Raw genomic sequence first — 14,904 nt, forward strand, 5'->3', positions numbered from 1 at the left:
CAACCTTTCAAACCCGCCGGTTCCTTATCAGTCTAATGGAAGAAAACTCATGTTTGACTTGTTTTATTAAGAAAGCTTCCTTGGTACAGTTTTAGGACAAAGATTTACAAAATGTAAGGCAAAAAAAGTCAATTCAAGCCATCAGTCTCTCCAAGTCACCTCCACAGCATCAGTTCTGTACCTGTAACAGCACAAACGGACACTTTATTACAATATGAAGAGTTCTTTTATATAAAAATATCTTTGCTTCTGACATTTGAGGATGTCCAAAATCTTACACACAGACTATTTTGTTAACGTCACCACTGACAAGTGTAGTCGGCATGGACGAACGGGTCATTTGGACGTTACCTCTGTGTGATCCACGAGTCCTCCAACTCTGTAATCTGACCAGATCTAAACATCTCCCACCCAGCCTGAGCGATCATTGCTCCGTTGTCGATGCAAAACCTGTGGCAGAGTGACAGGTTATTTTGGGTGGGGGGATCAAGGTGGGTCACTTCCCAGGTGGATGATTATTACCGTTCGTCTGTGGCAAACAGCTTGGCTCCTCTTTCTTTACACATCACCCCCATCATCTCTTGTAGACGCAGGTTACCTGTAGAGCAGAGGAGACATATTTTCCTCTAGCTAAACTCAAACCAGGAAACGGTTTATAATTGTGAATCCAAAGAGCATCACAGCAGTGAAGCTTAAAAAACCCTCAAAGTAGATCATTAGTGGCGTCGGTGCAGTAGTGAAGCACCTGCAAAGCCGTGTAACACATCAGCTCGCTCTCTCGGGGAACCGGTTTTAAGAGATACTCCAACAGATGTAGACCAGAAGCTCAAACCTATCGAGAATCTTGTTAGCGTTTGGGCGGTTACTTACATCCAACACCCCCGACGATCAGGACCTCTTGGGAGCCACAGTGAGCCATGGCCCTCTCGGTGATCTCCACCAGCATAGAGAACACGGTCTCCTGTATAAAGGATATGTCAAAAGACATGGAGATTGGTTACGAAAGACGCAGCAGGACGATATCAGAGAGGCTTCCTGGGTCTTGGTACCTGCAGGGAGAAACACAGGTCCTCCTCTGTACACTGACCGGAGCTCAGCATCTTGTGAGACATGTCCTGTGGAAAAAAGACAAACCGGTCAAGAAACGCCTCAGACAGAAATTTGTCTTGACGGAGCTCTAAACAGTTCCACTCACCTCAATATACGACAATATACCAGAAAAGGAGACGTCCATTCCTTTGACTGTGTATGGCAGCTCCACAAACTGACTTCCTCTAAATACCAACCCAAGAATTTATCAGTTAAAAAATACGTTTAGGTACATAATACAGTCCGAGGCTGTTTGGTGGGATCCACTCACTTTTTAGCCATCTGTTCTATGTTGTAACCTGGACTGGGATCATTAGAAATCTGTGAAAAGATGTTGAGCCGCACAGGTCACGCACAGTAAAAGACTGTGGCTTTAATGGGACAACGGCACACACCTTGATTACTCGTGCAAACCTGTCCAGACAGTTGCCGACTGCAATGTCAATCGTCTCCCCAAATATCCTGTACCTTCTCTGTGAATATGCAATAACCTGCATGGGGATAGGTGGACAATCTGTCCTGTTATATCTGTACTTTATAAGATGCATGAGAAAACCTACATTTAAAGAAACAAAAACAGGGTGAAATTCAACATTCAGACACACCTGTGTGTTTCCTCCGCTGACGTAAAGCACTGTGGGATTGTCGGCGCGTGTGATGAGTCGACCCATCTCAATGTGTCCGATGCAGTGGTTGACCCCCAGCAGCGGCGTGCCCCAAAGCTGCGCGACTGTACGGGCCACCAGCGCCACCGTCACCAGAGGGGCCCCCATCCCTGGGCCTGGAGGGTGTGAGGAAATGTGAAGAGCAGTTCTCTCTCTATCAATCGATCTATCTTTATTTATGTGGCATCTTTTACAATCAAAATTGTCTCTTGGTGCTTTACAGAATCCTAGAGCCTGACCCCCAACAAGCAACAAGGGCAAGGAAAAACTCCCCTTTAACAGGAAGAAACCTTGAGCAGGACCAGGCTCATGTAGGGGGACCCTCCTGCTGATGGCAGGCCGATGGACAGGGGGGAGGACAGGTAGAGGAGAGAATAGTTGTAGATACCACAATAAGAGCTAGCATCTTATGCTACCTTTAGTGTAAGCCACGCAGTCGATGTCAGCAGGCTTCAACCCTGCTTGCTCAAGGGCCTCCTTCAGGACAGTCAGTATGACAGCACGGTGGTGCCTGGCAGTGTCACTTGGCATGAACCCTGAAGGAAAAAGTCTGAATTTCACGCATTCAAGTCTGACTTTAAACCAAAATGACTACTTTTAGTACATCATGGGGACCTGCCTTGACCAGGAGGGGTAATGTAGGTCCGTCTGGGGTTGGAGAGCACTTCGCCATCTCTGATGATTCCAATGCCGATCTTGTTGGCACTGCCCTCAAAACCGATTACTACAGGCATGGCAGCTGAAAAGGCAAGTAAATACACATTGATACAAACCGTGTCTTTTTTTACTTCGTTGGCAGAGCTGAGGTTTACCGGGAATTATGACAAAAACAATAAATGATGGTTGTATTGGAAGTAAAATAAGTGTGAGATTAAGTATTTCCCTTTCAAATTGGACTAGTAGCCCTTTCTATGCCCCATGAAACGAAGGGACATTTAATTGATCATACTCCACTACATGCTACATAAACATATGTAGCAGACAGTAACATTTATCGTCTACACACAGTTAAAACGGTCATAAGTAAGGTGAACCTATTGTAGCCGTGCAACGAATCAAACAGAACATGTCATTAAAACTAACTCGTAGTAATGTTACAGTGGCACAAATGAGTGCATTTACCTTCTCAACTTTCCTCAAAAGGTGACACTAATAAATCTTCATCCCAATTACAATAGTTTTTAATAAGTTACCACCGGTAGCAAATTTTGTAACGCTAATACTACGTGAAGCTTTTGAGGTCCCAAACATTAGTAGTTTTAGAGACGCCCGTTTGCAAATCAAATAATTGAAAACATTTTGCTTGACAAATTGGTCCAATAATACTTATGTATTTATTTTTAAAAATCAATATATACTTCTATGAATTAAATAAAATCAATATAAATAAAGGGCTTTATTTGTAGAATTTTATTCCGGCACAAATCTAGACAGAAGCCACAGCCAACAACCACATGGCTTGAAGTCTGTTTAAGAGGCGAGTGTTTCTGTGGGAGTGACTCTAAAGCTACACGGACTGATTTTTGCATCCTGTTTTTCAGTGCGAGTAAGACCATTTGCATTTCCTTTTCGAAAAAGCATCACCGTCGGTTGAACAAATGCGCACTTATTTACATTTGCATTCAGTGATTAACCAAATATAGGTAGCTAATTAGAAGCTGCTAGTTCATTCATTTGTAGCGCAGGCCGTGCTGGCTCTGCTCCTTTGTCACAAAGAGGAAGCTAGCGTTAGCATGGTTAAATCACCAATATCCAATTATTTATTGTTTTTAACCTTAAACTGGACTATTATTTTCATTGTCACTGCTTTAAACTTTGTATACGTGGTCCTACTTCGCCAACTACGAAGTATACGTATATATATATATTTATTTTATTTTTTTAGATTTCTCTTGCATAGCCAGAGTTGTTATGCACTGTTAAGCACCACTAAACAATATCAAAGTCTTCACATGAACGTCAACTCATTAATGATTACTTGAATAACCACCGTTTGTCTTTTACTCGATTTTGATTACCCCCCCCCCCCCCCCCCCTCCCCTCCCCAGCGGCGTCTGTGTTGCTGCGTGTGCGTGTTGTGTGTGTGCGTGGTGTGTTTGCATCCAGGCTCAGTTCAAACATGAGAAGAGGCAAGAAGGCAGAGGATGAAGCGACGGCTGCCGCTGCTGGAGAGAACGACCCAGATTCAGGTAGATTCTGACATTAGGATGCAATTGAACTTTTGAGTTTCCAAACCGTAACCGTGTCCCTGTGATGTCCAGCAACTCCTCCAAAGAAAGCCAAGAAGACAAAGGAACCAGAGGCCCCGATACTGTACGAGGACCCTCCTGATAAAATGACCAGCAAAGATGGACGGGATGCCAACATGAAGATCACCTCATGGAACGTGGACGGGCTGAGGGCCTGGGTGAAAAAGAAGGGCTTGGATGTAGGCTTTGGAAGAATACGATGGCGTCGAAAATGCACTTTCTTTCCCTCTGTTTTCTGATACACGGCTGTCGTTTGCAGTGGGTTCGTGAGGAGAATCCAGATGTTTTGTGCCTCCAGGAGACCAAGTGTGCAGAAAAGTCTCTCCCTGCTGATATCACCTCAATGCCCGAGTACCCTTTTAAGTACTGGGCTGGGTCAGATGACAAGGAGGGTTACAGTGGTGTGGCCATGCTCTCCAAGACTGAACCCATCAAAGTAACATATGGCATTGGTGAGTGGTGACAACTGTAAAAATAACCTCAATATTCCAAATCAACCATCAGATAGATTTAATCTATTGATTCACCTTTCATGGTTTTGAGTAAAGACATCCTCAGTATTCAACTGAAAATCTATCTAAATGTTATTTTATTAACATTCCAGGCAAAGAGGAGCATGACAAGGAGGGTCGCGTCATCACAGCCGAGTTTTCCAGCTTCTTCCTGGTGACCGTCTACGTGCCCAATTCCGGTAGAGGCCTTGTGCGCCTGGATTACCGCAAAACGTGGGACGTTGACTTTCGGACGTACCTCAGCGAGCTGGACATACAGAAGCCAGTCGTGCTGTGTGGCGACCTCAACGTCGCCCACCAGGAGATCGATTTGAAGAATCCCAAAGGAAACAAGAAGAACGCAGGGTTCACCGCCGAAGAGCGCGAGGGGTTCAGCCAGCTGCTGGAAGCCGGTTTCGTGGACAGCTTCCGCGAGCTGTACCCCGAGCAGACCCACGCCTACTCCTTCTGGACCTACATGATGAACGCTCGCGACAAAAACGTGGGCTGGAGACTCGACTACTTCGTGCTGTCCAGCAGTTTGTTGCCCGCCCTGTGCGACAGTAAGATCCGTAACCAGGTGAGGGGAAGTGACCACTGCCCCATCACTCTGCACATCGTAGTGTAGCGGTTATCGCTTATGTATCCCATCTGTAAAAGTACACTTAGTGTGTGGGAGAGTGTAAAGGTGAGTGGTTTATTACCATGCAAGATACTGTCCATGTTTTCTCTTTTAGTAGGTTCAGAAGCAGTTTTTTCCTAGTTTGTTTTCACATGAAACCCTCATACTGGTCAAAAATGTAAAAAAAAAAAAGAAAGTAAATAATAATGCTGTTTGTATTTGGCTTAAATTGCTATGTAAACTTCAAGATACACGCGCAAATTTCTGACACTATAAATGTATAAGCTCCTTTTTAAATGTGAACTGCCGGTAACCGCCCCAGTACGTTAAAGCCCATTTTCTATCGGGGAAACAAGTCCGCAATAAAAGGTTTGTAAATGCGAAACAATATTTTATTCATTACCTGAAATGACATTAAAGATCTGAACACATTCCTCTGCTTGGTTCAATTAAAATAATCCGTATAATATCAACAAAATGTAACTTTCAACGTGATCCAAGGGGGGGGGGGGGCAAATACTGTTCCAGGGCTGCATTCACGCCAGATTTTCTATCCTACCAGTTTTCACCTGGGTTTCTCTTGGTAAATTGGTAAATATTCCAGATGGCTCAATTATGTCAGCTTCACGATGTGAGTCCGCTGGTGCATCTTCAGATTATACGACTGCCTGAAGCTTTTGCCGCATTCCCCGCAGAGGTAGGGCTTCTCCCCCGTGTGTATCCGCTGGTGCCTCTTCAGGCGGTTGGCGCTGAGGAACCGCTTGTCGCACTCCGTGCACGAGTACGGCCTGACTCCGGTGTGGTAGCGCAGGTGGATGGTCAGGTAGCAGGACTGGGTGAACTTCTTGCCGCAGTGGGGGCACTGGAAGGGCTTGTGACCCGTGTGGAAGCGCTCGTGCTTCAGGAGCTCGGCGTGGGAGAAGAACCCTTTCCCGCAGTCGGAGCAGAGGAACGGCCTCTCGCCCGAATGCGTCAGCTCGTGTCTGGTCAGCGTGGCTTTGTAAACGAAGCTCTTGTCGCACTGCGAGCAGCAGAAGACGTTCTCCCTGGTGTGGCAGCGCTCGTGCTTCTTCATGTTGCGCTCCCTCTTGAAGCTCTTGCCGCAGAAGGAGCACATGAAGGGCTTTTCCTCCGAGTGGATCTTCATGTGGCTCAACAAGCCGCCCTTGTAGAGGAAGCCTTTCCCGCACTGCGCGCAAACGTGCGGCCGGTCTTTTTGATGCGTGCGCTGATGCGCCGTGAGCGCCGCGCGGTAGCTAAAGCTTTTCCCGCAGCTGCAGGTGTGCGCTCGCTCTTTGTGGCTCAGGAGGTGCTTGTTGAGGTAGCCGGCGGAGCTGAAAACCTGCTGGCAATGAGGGCATTTATAGGAACTCTCCGGCATGTCCGCGTCCTTTCCGTGAGTCTTGATGTGTCTCACCAGCGCGGACTTCCATGCAAACGCCCGGCCGCATTCCCGGCACAGGTACTCGCCGTTCTCCACGTGGGAGCTGCTGTGCTCTTTCAGAGCCAGGAGGGACTTGAAGAAGCCTCCGCAGATGAGACAATCGTAGCTGCGGCCGGACGTGTGGGTCAGCTTGTGCCTCTCCAGCGACTGTTTGAAGGAGAACCTGCAGCCGCACTGGAGACAGAGGAAGGGCTGCTCGCCCGTGTGGATGCGCCGGTGCGCTTTGAGGAGGGACTGGAACTTGAAGCTCTTCTCACAGTCCGGGCAACCAAAACGTCCTTTTTCATCTGTGACGGACAGCTTCTCGTCCTCGGTCTCAGAGTGGACCTTGTCGTCGTCCGGCGCGACCTGGACCCCATCAGGGGAGCAACGGGAACACTTTGGGCAGGAGAAAGCAGCCGAGAACCCTAAAGAAGATTCAGAGTTCAAATATATGAAAAACTACCGTACACTCGATCATTGTTACGTCGTACACTCGTGTGCGTAAATTTTAACGCAAAAAGCAGAACATTTGACTTTCTTTCCTTCATTTTCCATGTTTGGAAACAATCTTCCAGGTTTTCCAGGGTATGTGGAGAAAGCTGTGTTGGTTTCCACTTTAAAACTATTTAGTATTAAATATTACCGAGCAGATTCCGTAATAAGTGGACCAAACTTTATACGGTGCATTTGCTACGCTCGACTTTGTTAATATTTATCTGAATACTTACTTTCAACACCCTGTGTTGAAGCAATGGATGACCCATAAGAATGTTCTGCACTGTTAAACACAAAAGTGACAATAAGGAACTTGCACCAATACTAATATTTCTCTAAATAACACAATATTTCTGATTTAAGTCTTGAATTTCGCTTATTTTTCCACTAAGGCATTTTTAACCTATTAAAGTGTTCCTATTTCCTCATGTCATCAATCTCCTGCCATCCAGTTCAAGATCAAAATATTAATAACTACACTGTACTGATTAATCCTACAGGGATAAAACACGGATATGGTTAAAGAGAGCAGAGAATCTCACCAACTAGAGGTTAAATCCGTCAGCTCCGCTCCGCCAGTTTTGCCGCTCTTTTTCCATCTTTGAGTGCCTTTCTCCAAGTTCAGCACCTGGATCTTCATGGTTGGTTTGCGTTTACGCCCGCTTGTGCGGACTTTGGCCGGCGTGGCTTCTTGGTTGTGTTCTGGGGCCGCGCCGGCGTGCTCAGCGACGTGATCCCCGACATTCCGAAGCTCCCCTTCACTACTGTTGCTCACCAACAGCTCGCCATCCGGTCCCGGAACCTCGCCTGAACGGCCACCGCCTGCGACCTCCTGGTGACCTGCGGGACTCTCCGAAGACCTGTTTGCATTCGGATCGTCATCGGCGGGACTCTTCGGGCGTCTGGCCGGCGTCGGCTGCCGACACGTGGGAACGCCGGCGTCCCCTTGTTCCCGCTGGCGTTGCGAGCAGGCCGGCAGAGACCGGAAGGCCTCGCCGCACGCGCACCTGTACTTGCGGCCGGTTTTGTGCGTGTGTCTGTGGCGGTCGAGGGACTGCCTGAAGGAGAAGCATCGGCCGCATTTGCTGCAGCGGTGAGGGCGTTCGCCGGTGTGGATGACCCTGTGGGCGGTCAGCGACGACGCAAACTTGAACTTCTTTTTGCAATCCAGGCAGTCGTGGGGCCCCAGGGAAGCTTGGTGGGGAGACGCTAAATAGTCCTGGCTACCCGGAAGGGTAAAGTCCATCAAACTCTGTGCAGCTGCTTCTTCTCCTTCTCCAACGCCAGCGGGCTCACGAGGAAGCGCTGCGGCCGTCTCTTCAGCCCTGTTGCTTATGTCACTTCCTTCGCCGCTGTTTTCTACCCTCACGTCCTCTTTATCGGCGCTCGTGCTTAACTCAACCTCCGAGTAATCCGTTACCGTTATTATCTCAACTGCTACGTCGTCTACAAAGGACACGGCGTGCTCATCGGACAGGCCTTGCTGAGGATCTGAGCGTGCGTGCTTTGTTAGTCTGCTGGAGAGGGTGGAAAGGATCCCTTCGCCCATGCCGGAAGGTGGAACTGCACAGTAGAGAGATGATGAGTTACTGACACTAGGTTTCTTCTTGATTGGGGGGGGGGACAAGGTTAACTAGTTTGCTTACCATGCTGCTCCAAATGTCCTAGATTTTTGTGATGCCGGAGTAAATTGGTCAAATCTGCTGGTTCACAAACTGAATGCTCACAGTCTCCTAAGGGGGAACAGTCATTTCCAAGCCAGGAAACTGTCTGGAAGGAGTAATCACACAGTTCTTTTACTGTTCATTTTGACTGTTATAGGTACGACTGTTCTTAGCTGTGATGATGTTTGCCTCAACAGCTTTTATCTGAAGAGTATTTGCACCTATTTAAAGAGCAATATTAATGATCATTTTAGTTTCCTCAAATAGGCCTGACTAATTCATAGAAAGGTGTAGAAAATGTATTTCAATTCTATCTTTCTTCTTTTTCATTCTGAATATTTCCTTCTTATTTCTATAATATCGTAGCTACAAAGTCCTCCATTATTTGTTTAAGCTGCACAGTATTTGAAGATCACTAACTTAAACCTTAAAAATGAGAAAATTCCACTTCCATTTATAACCAGGAATGAATTCCCACCACTAACGGTTTTGACACTTTCCATATCCAGACACCAGCGCTCATACAGGACAGAGCGATTCTTGCATAATGGAGGTTGCTCTGAATCATTGATAAGTCTAACGCTGGATTTGCAAATGTACAAGATCACGTATTTGATAATACAAAAGAGCAAAAACCTGCTTCAAAGTCATGACCATTTATTTTTTCCTTTAAGATCCTCTTGAGCTCTTTTCTTCTAGTCCTACAGGTAAAAGTGTTCTTTCCTTCTGACAGTGAGGACATTTAAAAATAAAACTCAATAATAGCATGTTACTCTTGATTTACAGTAGCAACTTTGATTCACGAAGGGAGGACTTTCCCTTCAAAACCTTACTTTGTGTAGGAGGATAAATTGTAAGAAAAGGGCTCATCTCACCTGCTCCATGTCAGGAACTGGCAGCAGCTGATTCAGGCGATAGATGAACTCAGAAAACAGTGTCTGCAAATCATTGTCGTACTGAGTTCCATATTCAACAGGGAAAACCTCCTGCAAAAGAAACAAACATGTGTTATCTTAGCTTGGTTCGCGGCATTTGTACTGCAGCTTCTACCAGTACAGATCTTCAAATAAATAATTGTCTTTTTTTTTAAGGATAAGTGGTTTTCCAGATGTACTGTATATGCAAAATGTTACCGTGAAGAACTCCTGCCTGGCTTCAGGGTCTTTGAGCAGAGAGTGGATGAGCTCGACAAAGTTAACCACTATGTCAGGTCCAGGTTCATCCACCTTTGGTTTAATCATAATAAGATTACTGGTTAATACTTTTCACATCGTCCTTTATGACTTTGAGAATTGCCCTGTCAAGGTCGTACATGTTATTTCATTCTGGAAACCATGTATGTTTACAGATCAAAGAGGCACAAACATTGAAAACTATATGAATCGTTTTGTGTGAAATCAAATCAAGATTTCTGATACTCACATTTACCAGAGGACAAGATTTGATTTTCTCCAGGTGGGACAAGATCAAGTCACGATCCATCAGGTCATTTCGGCACAACTCCAGAATATACTGATGAGGAGAAATAAAGCAACAAAAATACATAAAATGTTCTTTTATGAGAAAAAAACATGATGCCACATATATGCGACTAGCTACCCTGGCTCTTAATCCAAGGAGCAGCTGCAGTCTGTGCTTGTGCATGAGCATATCTGGGACCACGTCCACCACCAAAGAGACATATTCTGCTAAAGTCCAGTAGTTCGGGACATCTCGCTTCTTCAGAACTTTCCACATAGATGCCATCATAAGCTGTAGAGGTGGAGCAAGCAGCCGTAAAGAGGGGAGAGCTAACCTGCCACCTGTTAAAATGAATTACGACAATATGTGTTCATCAGGGTGAAACATCATTCACTACTGTTTGAAGATATGATTGTCAACATGCATCAATTGTCTACCGCTTCTCCCTATTAGTGACACACACACGTATATATATTTAAAAGACATTTTCGCTGTTTTATCTGTCCATCCTCCAACTTCCATCTGCAAGTCGAGTGCTTTGAATGCAACCTCACTGAGTGCGTGTTCAATAACACCACGCCAATGTTGCTAAAAACGAATTAGCTATCGTTTTCTCCAATAAATTAGGGCGCGACATTAATAATAAAATGTGCATTCTCGGCGTTCTGCAACGTAGGCTGACGTTGGATGGAGAAACACAGCGACATAGCTAACTAGACTTTACAGTCAGTAAAGTCAACGTTAGCTTCGCTGCTGGTAATTGAAAAGTTTCCTCAAAGTTCATTTAATCGGTTATTAGTTTTAAAGCAAGCAAACCTCCGGAATGAGCAGCAAAAACACCCGAGTCCATCGTCACAAACCAGCGTTGGGAAATGAATCGGTTAGCTTTGGCTCAGCAGCTGTCAGCCCGTCTGCTACAAACGCACAGTTGACAAAACCTTAGTATTGTTCATCCACGCAAAACTAGAAACTGTAATTTCTACACGGGATCAAACGTGCAGGCTGCATAGTTACAGAAAATATGTTGTTAAATTCTATAAGACAAATGTTTGTATGACAAGTTTTTCTTCGCTACTATACTTTGAGATAGACTATAGTCTTTGGAGTGATAGCGCCACCCTCTGGTGCCTCCTGGGTGTGTTTTTAAGTGAAAATGGTCGATGCAAAGTGTGTGTAGTTTGTTAATTTGTCTTTTGATATTTTATAAATGTTTTTTAATGGCTGTGTGATTATGATGTAGCTGATTATAATATGGGTTTTGGGGAAGCAACATTTGAAAAATAAATTGATCAAAGACTCAAAACGTGGTTGAACGAGTTTAGTCAGCCCAATATTGTTCTGCCACTCATGAACGAATGCAAGTAAAATCACAGAAACCTTTTGCAAAAAGCAAAGGGAGCTGTACTTAGAATAAGAATATAAATAAAAACACAGCTGGGAGGATTATTGGTGAGGTTGTTCTTGTTTTATCAATTAAAGAAGAGAAATAAGCTGTTCTAGCCCTACAGAGGGCCTTTTTGTAAACTAATAGACAGTCTTTCCAGGCTACATCATAGCTGTCTATTTTACAAGAATGCCACTTCCTTTCTAGTCTTCGCACTTTCTGCTTGAGGGTCCTAATGTGTGAATTATACCAGGGGGCACACCTCCTCTGATTTACTATTTTCTTTTTCAGGGGGGTAACAGAATCAAGGGTGATTCTCAGTGAGGTTGCTGCACCTTCAGCAATAGAGTCAACCTCAGCAGGGCTAAAATTATAATGACTGATCCCTGGAGAAGCACACGGTGGTCCTGGGATCAGCACAGGGATCACTTCCTTAAACTTAGCTACAGCATTATCTGAAAGACATCTGCTATAGTCAGACTGTGCTCTGAGCATAGAAGAATCCTTAATCATAAATGTAAAAGTGATCAAAGAATGGTCTGACAGGACTGGGTTCTGAGGGAACACTGACACATGTTCTACCTCAACACCATAAGTCAGAACTGGATCTAGGGTGTGATTGAAGCTATGAGTTGGTTGGTTTATCTGCTGGAGGAAACCAACTGACTCAAGGAATGAAATGAAGCCATTTCTAAAGCTGTAATAACGGTTAACTGCAACAGTGGAGCTCAAGCAAAGACTAATAAAACTATTAGAGTACTTGTAATTGCTAGAAAAGCAAATCCAAACAGCAGCAAAAGACCTCTAAGAAGATTTGCCTGAGGTATCTCAGACATTTTGAAGAAAGAATGGCAAGAATCTCTCAAGAATTGAAAACCTTTGCTGATAACAAAGACAATTACAAGCTGTACTGGCCAAAATGGGTGTTACTATGTAACTCCACCTAAACATTTGCTGCAGGCCCCTTTCCATTGTTATTTAGACGATTAAAAAAATTATCAATTGGCTTATTGAAGATTCCAGTTAAAGAATCAAAGTGGTTGGAAAGAGGGGTCTGAGTTCTTCTGACGAACAGCATCTAGGATAGGCTGTCTGTCAGAATGTACAGTACGGTAGTAATTCAAGGTTACATAGCATAATAGGTTGCTTTATGATCCAAACTCCTTGTTAATCAAAATCTCTCAGATCCTATGATCATCATATTGTTGGCAAAGAAGTGGGGCATAGCGTGGGGTGCCAAGTGCCATTACTCTAAAGAGCTTTTTCGTCTTCGTTTGAGTTAGTGTCTGAGTGGGGCAAGGTATTCATTTGTCAAAGGCACTTCACATTTTTGAGAAAATCGTTATCGGTTAATGCTGCAGCGCCAATGGACCCCAGGTGAGAGATAAGTCCCTTTCACTACCGGAGGGGGTTGGTTGCTGTTCCTATAACCAAACATTTTCTTAACCCTTTGTTTGCCATTTGGATCAGATGGAGTTAAAGATTTTTTTTAGTTACTTTGACTGTAGTTCCTAACCTCTTTCAGCTCCTATCTTCTTTACATTGAAACATCAATGTTTTTCTCTTGCTACGTGTGTTTGTGAGAAAATCACATCATGTCTAATTTACTATTTAAAGAGGTGATTGATGCTTCAAATCTTCAAATCTAAATCAAATACAGTTTACTGCTCCCTGCTTACTTTCTGAGCTACATAGAAATGCACAATCGGTAGCTTCTCTTTGGGTTGGGCTGATCCTAGCTGGTCGGAGGGTATCAGTCTGATACAGACTAGACATGTGTTCTGCTTGAAATCTTATTTACTCAAGTTCTGTTGAGTGTATGTTCTGTCCCTGGCAGGGAAGGTCGGGGGAATCCATGGCCACAGCTACAAGCAGGTTGGTAAACTACTCTACAGGATTAGCAGAAGGCCGGTTAAAGTGTAAGCCATTTGGCAATGTTGGACTACTAGGGAATTGTGAGGAAAGAGACAATGTTGCCTGTAGTGTATTGGTCAGAGTTATAGAGGCGATGACATGCACTAAAGAGTGCCGTACAGGTATTACAGGACTGCAGCCGGTTCCGGCATTATCACAGGATTGGCTGTTGATGCCTGAGCGGGCTGCAGTTCTACAGAATGAAGTGCCATGCGTACTTGGCGCTTAAGCAGTGCCATCAGGTTTGCCAGGGTGGCAGTAGTGGCAGTGATCTTCTTAGGTTGCATTTAATCCAGCCTGAAGGACCGATGTTCAAGGATAACACTCAGTGAAAGGACTGCTGGTTGAGGTGGCAAAAGGTATTTGGAAAGAGAGGTCTGAGTTTGTAAGACTAACAGGATCTGGGACGGACTATTGGTCGGAATACATTAAGAAGCCAATGGTTCTGATGCTTTATTCACGAAACTAAGGGCAGGCAGAAAGTTTAAGGAAATTTACAGGGAGATTAGATTACAGTAATTGTCATCAGTGTAGAGTAGTAGTCTCTTAAATGATGTTAGTTACTGACTTGGTAGTACAATACAATACAGTACAGTAGTAATACAAAGTTAGAAGATCGTGGGTCACCTTCCATTCATGCTTGGAGGTCGGAATTTCTGAGTCTCAATTTGAAAAATTCAGTTGGAAGACCCCCAAGGTCGAATTTCCTTCTTGGAAAGAGAGAGAGAGTCATCACTATCCCCAAGTTGGCTTTCAAAGATGGCTGCCCCGAGAGTAAAGAGTAAACATAGCACTCACTCTTCGATGCTTTTTGTAAACAATGAAATACGGAGAGAGAGAAAAACGATTGTCATGCTTTGTGTTTCCTCCTCATCCACCATGTTTGAAAGTTGCAGAAGGACCACATGTTTGTCCAGAAGTTGTTTGTATTCGGATGAGGCAAGTGCAAGAACATATTAAATATATTTATTGTATCTGTACTCTTGGTACAATAATGTTAGATGATGATTTTATGTCATGATTAGATTGGAATCAAATGAGACATGGATTGAAACAAGCTTTTTACCATATAAAAAGATTAAAATATTTAGACTTTGATTAACAAAACATTAAAATCCTTTTCTCAATAACTAAAGTTATGGATTTTTCCGTTGTCAGTTGTGTACTTGTGAGGGGCAGAGGGAGTTACGTGCACTAAAAAGCATGAAAACATGACTGTCTCAAAAAAAACAAAAAAAAAACAAGCTCCGACATTAGGGGACACTGTCCTCTGCTCGGACATTTCTCCGCAATGTCTCAGGTCGATTTGCGAAGGGACAAGATTAGTCATTTCAAAAATAAAAAGTTCTCTGTGTCTTGTTTATTTCTGGAACAAACAAGCGGAATATGTTGAAATCTGTTGGGTATTTTCCTTGCACAGGTCAACGTTTGTCACCGGGATAAA

General features: G+C 44.3%; 3 protein-coding genes across 3 annotated transcripts; 1 reads left to right on the forward strand and 2 right to left on the reverse strand.

Annotated features, from left to right (window-relative positions):
- Positions 1-47: 47 nt before the first annotated feature.
- osgep (O-sialoglycoprotein endopeptidase) lies at positions 48-3,029 on the reverse strand. Its single transcript, XM_003972655.3, has 12 exons — positions 2,877-3,029; positions 2,374-2,493; positions 2,171-2,290; positions 1,695-1,870; positions 1,485-1,580; positions 1,361-1,410; positions 1,196-1,274; positions 1,050-1,115; positions 871-961; positions 523-598; positions 352-450; positions 48-181 (listed from the first exon to the last, which is right to left on the reverse strand). The coding sequence occupies exons 2-12, from the start codon at positions 2,486-2,488 to the stop codon at positions 142-144; spliced, it is 1,008 nt and encodes a 335-aa protein (XP_003972704.1). The 5' UTR covers positions 2,489-2,493; positions 2,877-3,029; the 3' UTR covers positions 48-141.
- A 137-nt stretch (positions 3,030-3,166) lies between these two features.
- Positions 3,167-5,501, forward strand: apex1 (APEX nuclease (multifunctional DNA repair enzyme) 1). Its single transcript, XM_003972656.3, has 5 exons — positions 3,167-3,300; positions 3,803-3,943; positions 4,016-4,182; positions 4,263-4,455; positions 4,608-5,501. Exons 2-5 carry the CDS (start codon positions 3,874-3,876, stop codon positions 5,120-5,122), a joined length of 945 nt encoding a protein of 314 aa, XP_003972705.1. The 5' UTR covers positions 3,167-3,300; positions 3,803-3,873; the 3' UTR covers positions 5,123-5,501.
- LOC101071907 (zinc finger protein 17-like) lies at positions 5,491-11,278 on the reverse strand. The gene is made up of 9 exons (XM_011613170.2): positions 10,979-11,278; positions 10,301-10,503; positions 10,124-10,213; positions 9,835-9,927; positions 9,577-9,687; positions 8,684-8,807; positions 7,580-8,600; positions 7,271-7,320; positions 5,491-6,967 (listed from the first exon to the last, which is right to left on the reverse strand). Exons 1-9 carry the CDS (start codon positions 11,010-11,012, stop codon positions 5,730-5,732), a joined length of 2,964 nt encoding a protein of 987 aa, XP_011611472.2. The 5' UTR covers positions 11,013-11,278; the 3' UTR covers positions 5,491-5,729.
- Between the last annotated feature and the right edge of the window lie 3,626 nt (positions 11,279-14,904).

This window comes from Takifugu rubripes, chromosome 18 (genome assembly GCF_901000725.2).
Source record: "Takifugu rubripes chromosome 18, fTakRub1.2, whole genome shotgun sequence".
Lineage (NCBI taxonomy): Eukaryota > Metazoa > Chordata > Actinopteri > Tetraodontiformes > Tetraodontidae > Takifugu > Takifugu rubripes.

What these genes read in the sequence shown, in the direction of transcription:
- osgep (XM_003972655.3), bottom strand. Translation starts at nt 2,488, where the DNA reads ATGCCTGTAGTAATCGGTTTTGAGGGCAGTGCCAACAAGATCGGCATT. An exon ending in TCAGCGGAGGAAACACACAG is followed by an intron (nt 1,581 to 1,694) that starts GTGTGTCTGAAT and finishes ATCCCCATGCAG; the next exon opens with GTTATTGCATATTCACAGAG. An exon ending in GATCGTCGGGGGTGTTGGAT is followed by an intron (nt 599 to 870) that starts GTAAGTAACCGC and finishes TCTGCTCTACAG; the next exon opens with GTAACCTGCGTCTACAAGAG.
- apex1 (XM_003972656.3), top strand. Translation starts at nt 3,874, where the DNA reads ATGAGAAGAGGCAAGAAGGCAGAGGATGAAGCGACGGCTGCCGCTGCT. An exon ending in TGAAAAAGAAGGGCTTGGAT is followed by an intron (nt 4,183 to 4,262) that starts GTAGGCTTTGGA and finishes TGTCGTTTGCAG; the next exon opens with TGGGTTCGTGAGGAGAATCC. An exon ending in CAAAGTAACATATGGCATTG is followed by an intron (nt 4,456 to 4,607) that starts GTGAGTGGTGAC and finishes TTAACATTCCAG; the next exon opens with GCAAAGAGGAGCATGACAAG.
- LOC101071907 (XM_011613170.2), bottom strand. Translation starts at nt 11,012, where the DNA reads ATGGACTCGGGTGTTTTTGCTGCTCATTCCGGAG. An exon ending in CCAGGCAGGAGTTCTTCACG is followed by an intron (nt 9,688 to 9,834) that starts GTAACATTTTGC and finishes TTTCTTTTGCAG; the next exon opens with GAGGTTTTCCCTGTTGAATA. An exon ending in AGGACATTTGGAGCAGCATG is followed by an intron (nt 8,601 to 8,683) that starts GTAAGCAAACTA and finishes TCTACTGTGCAG; the next exon opens with TTCCACCTTCCGGCATGGGC.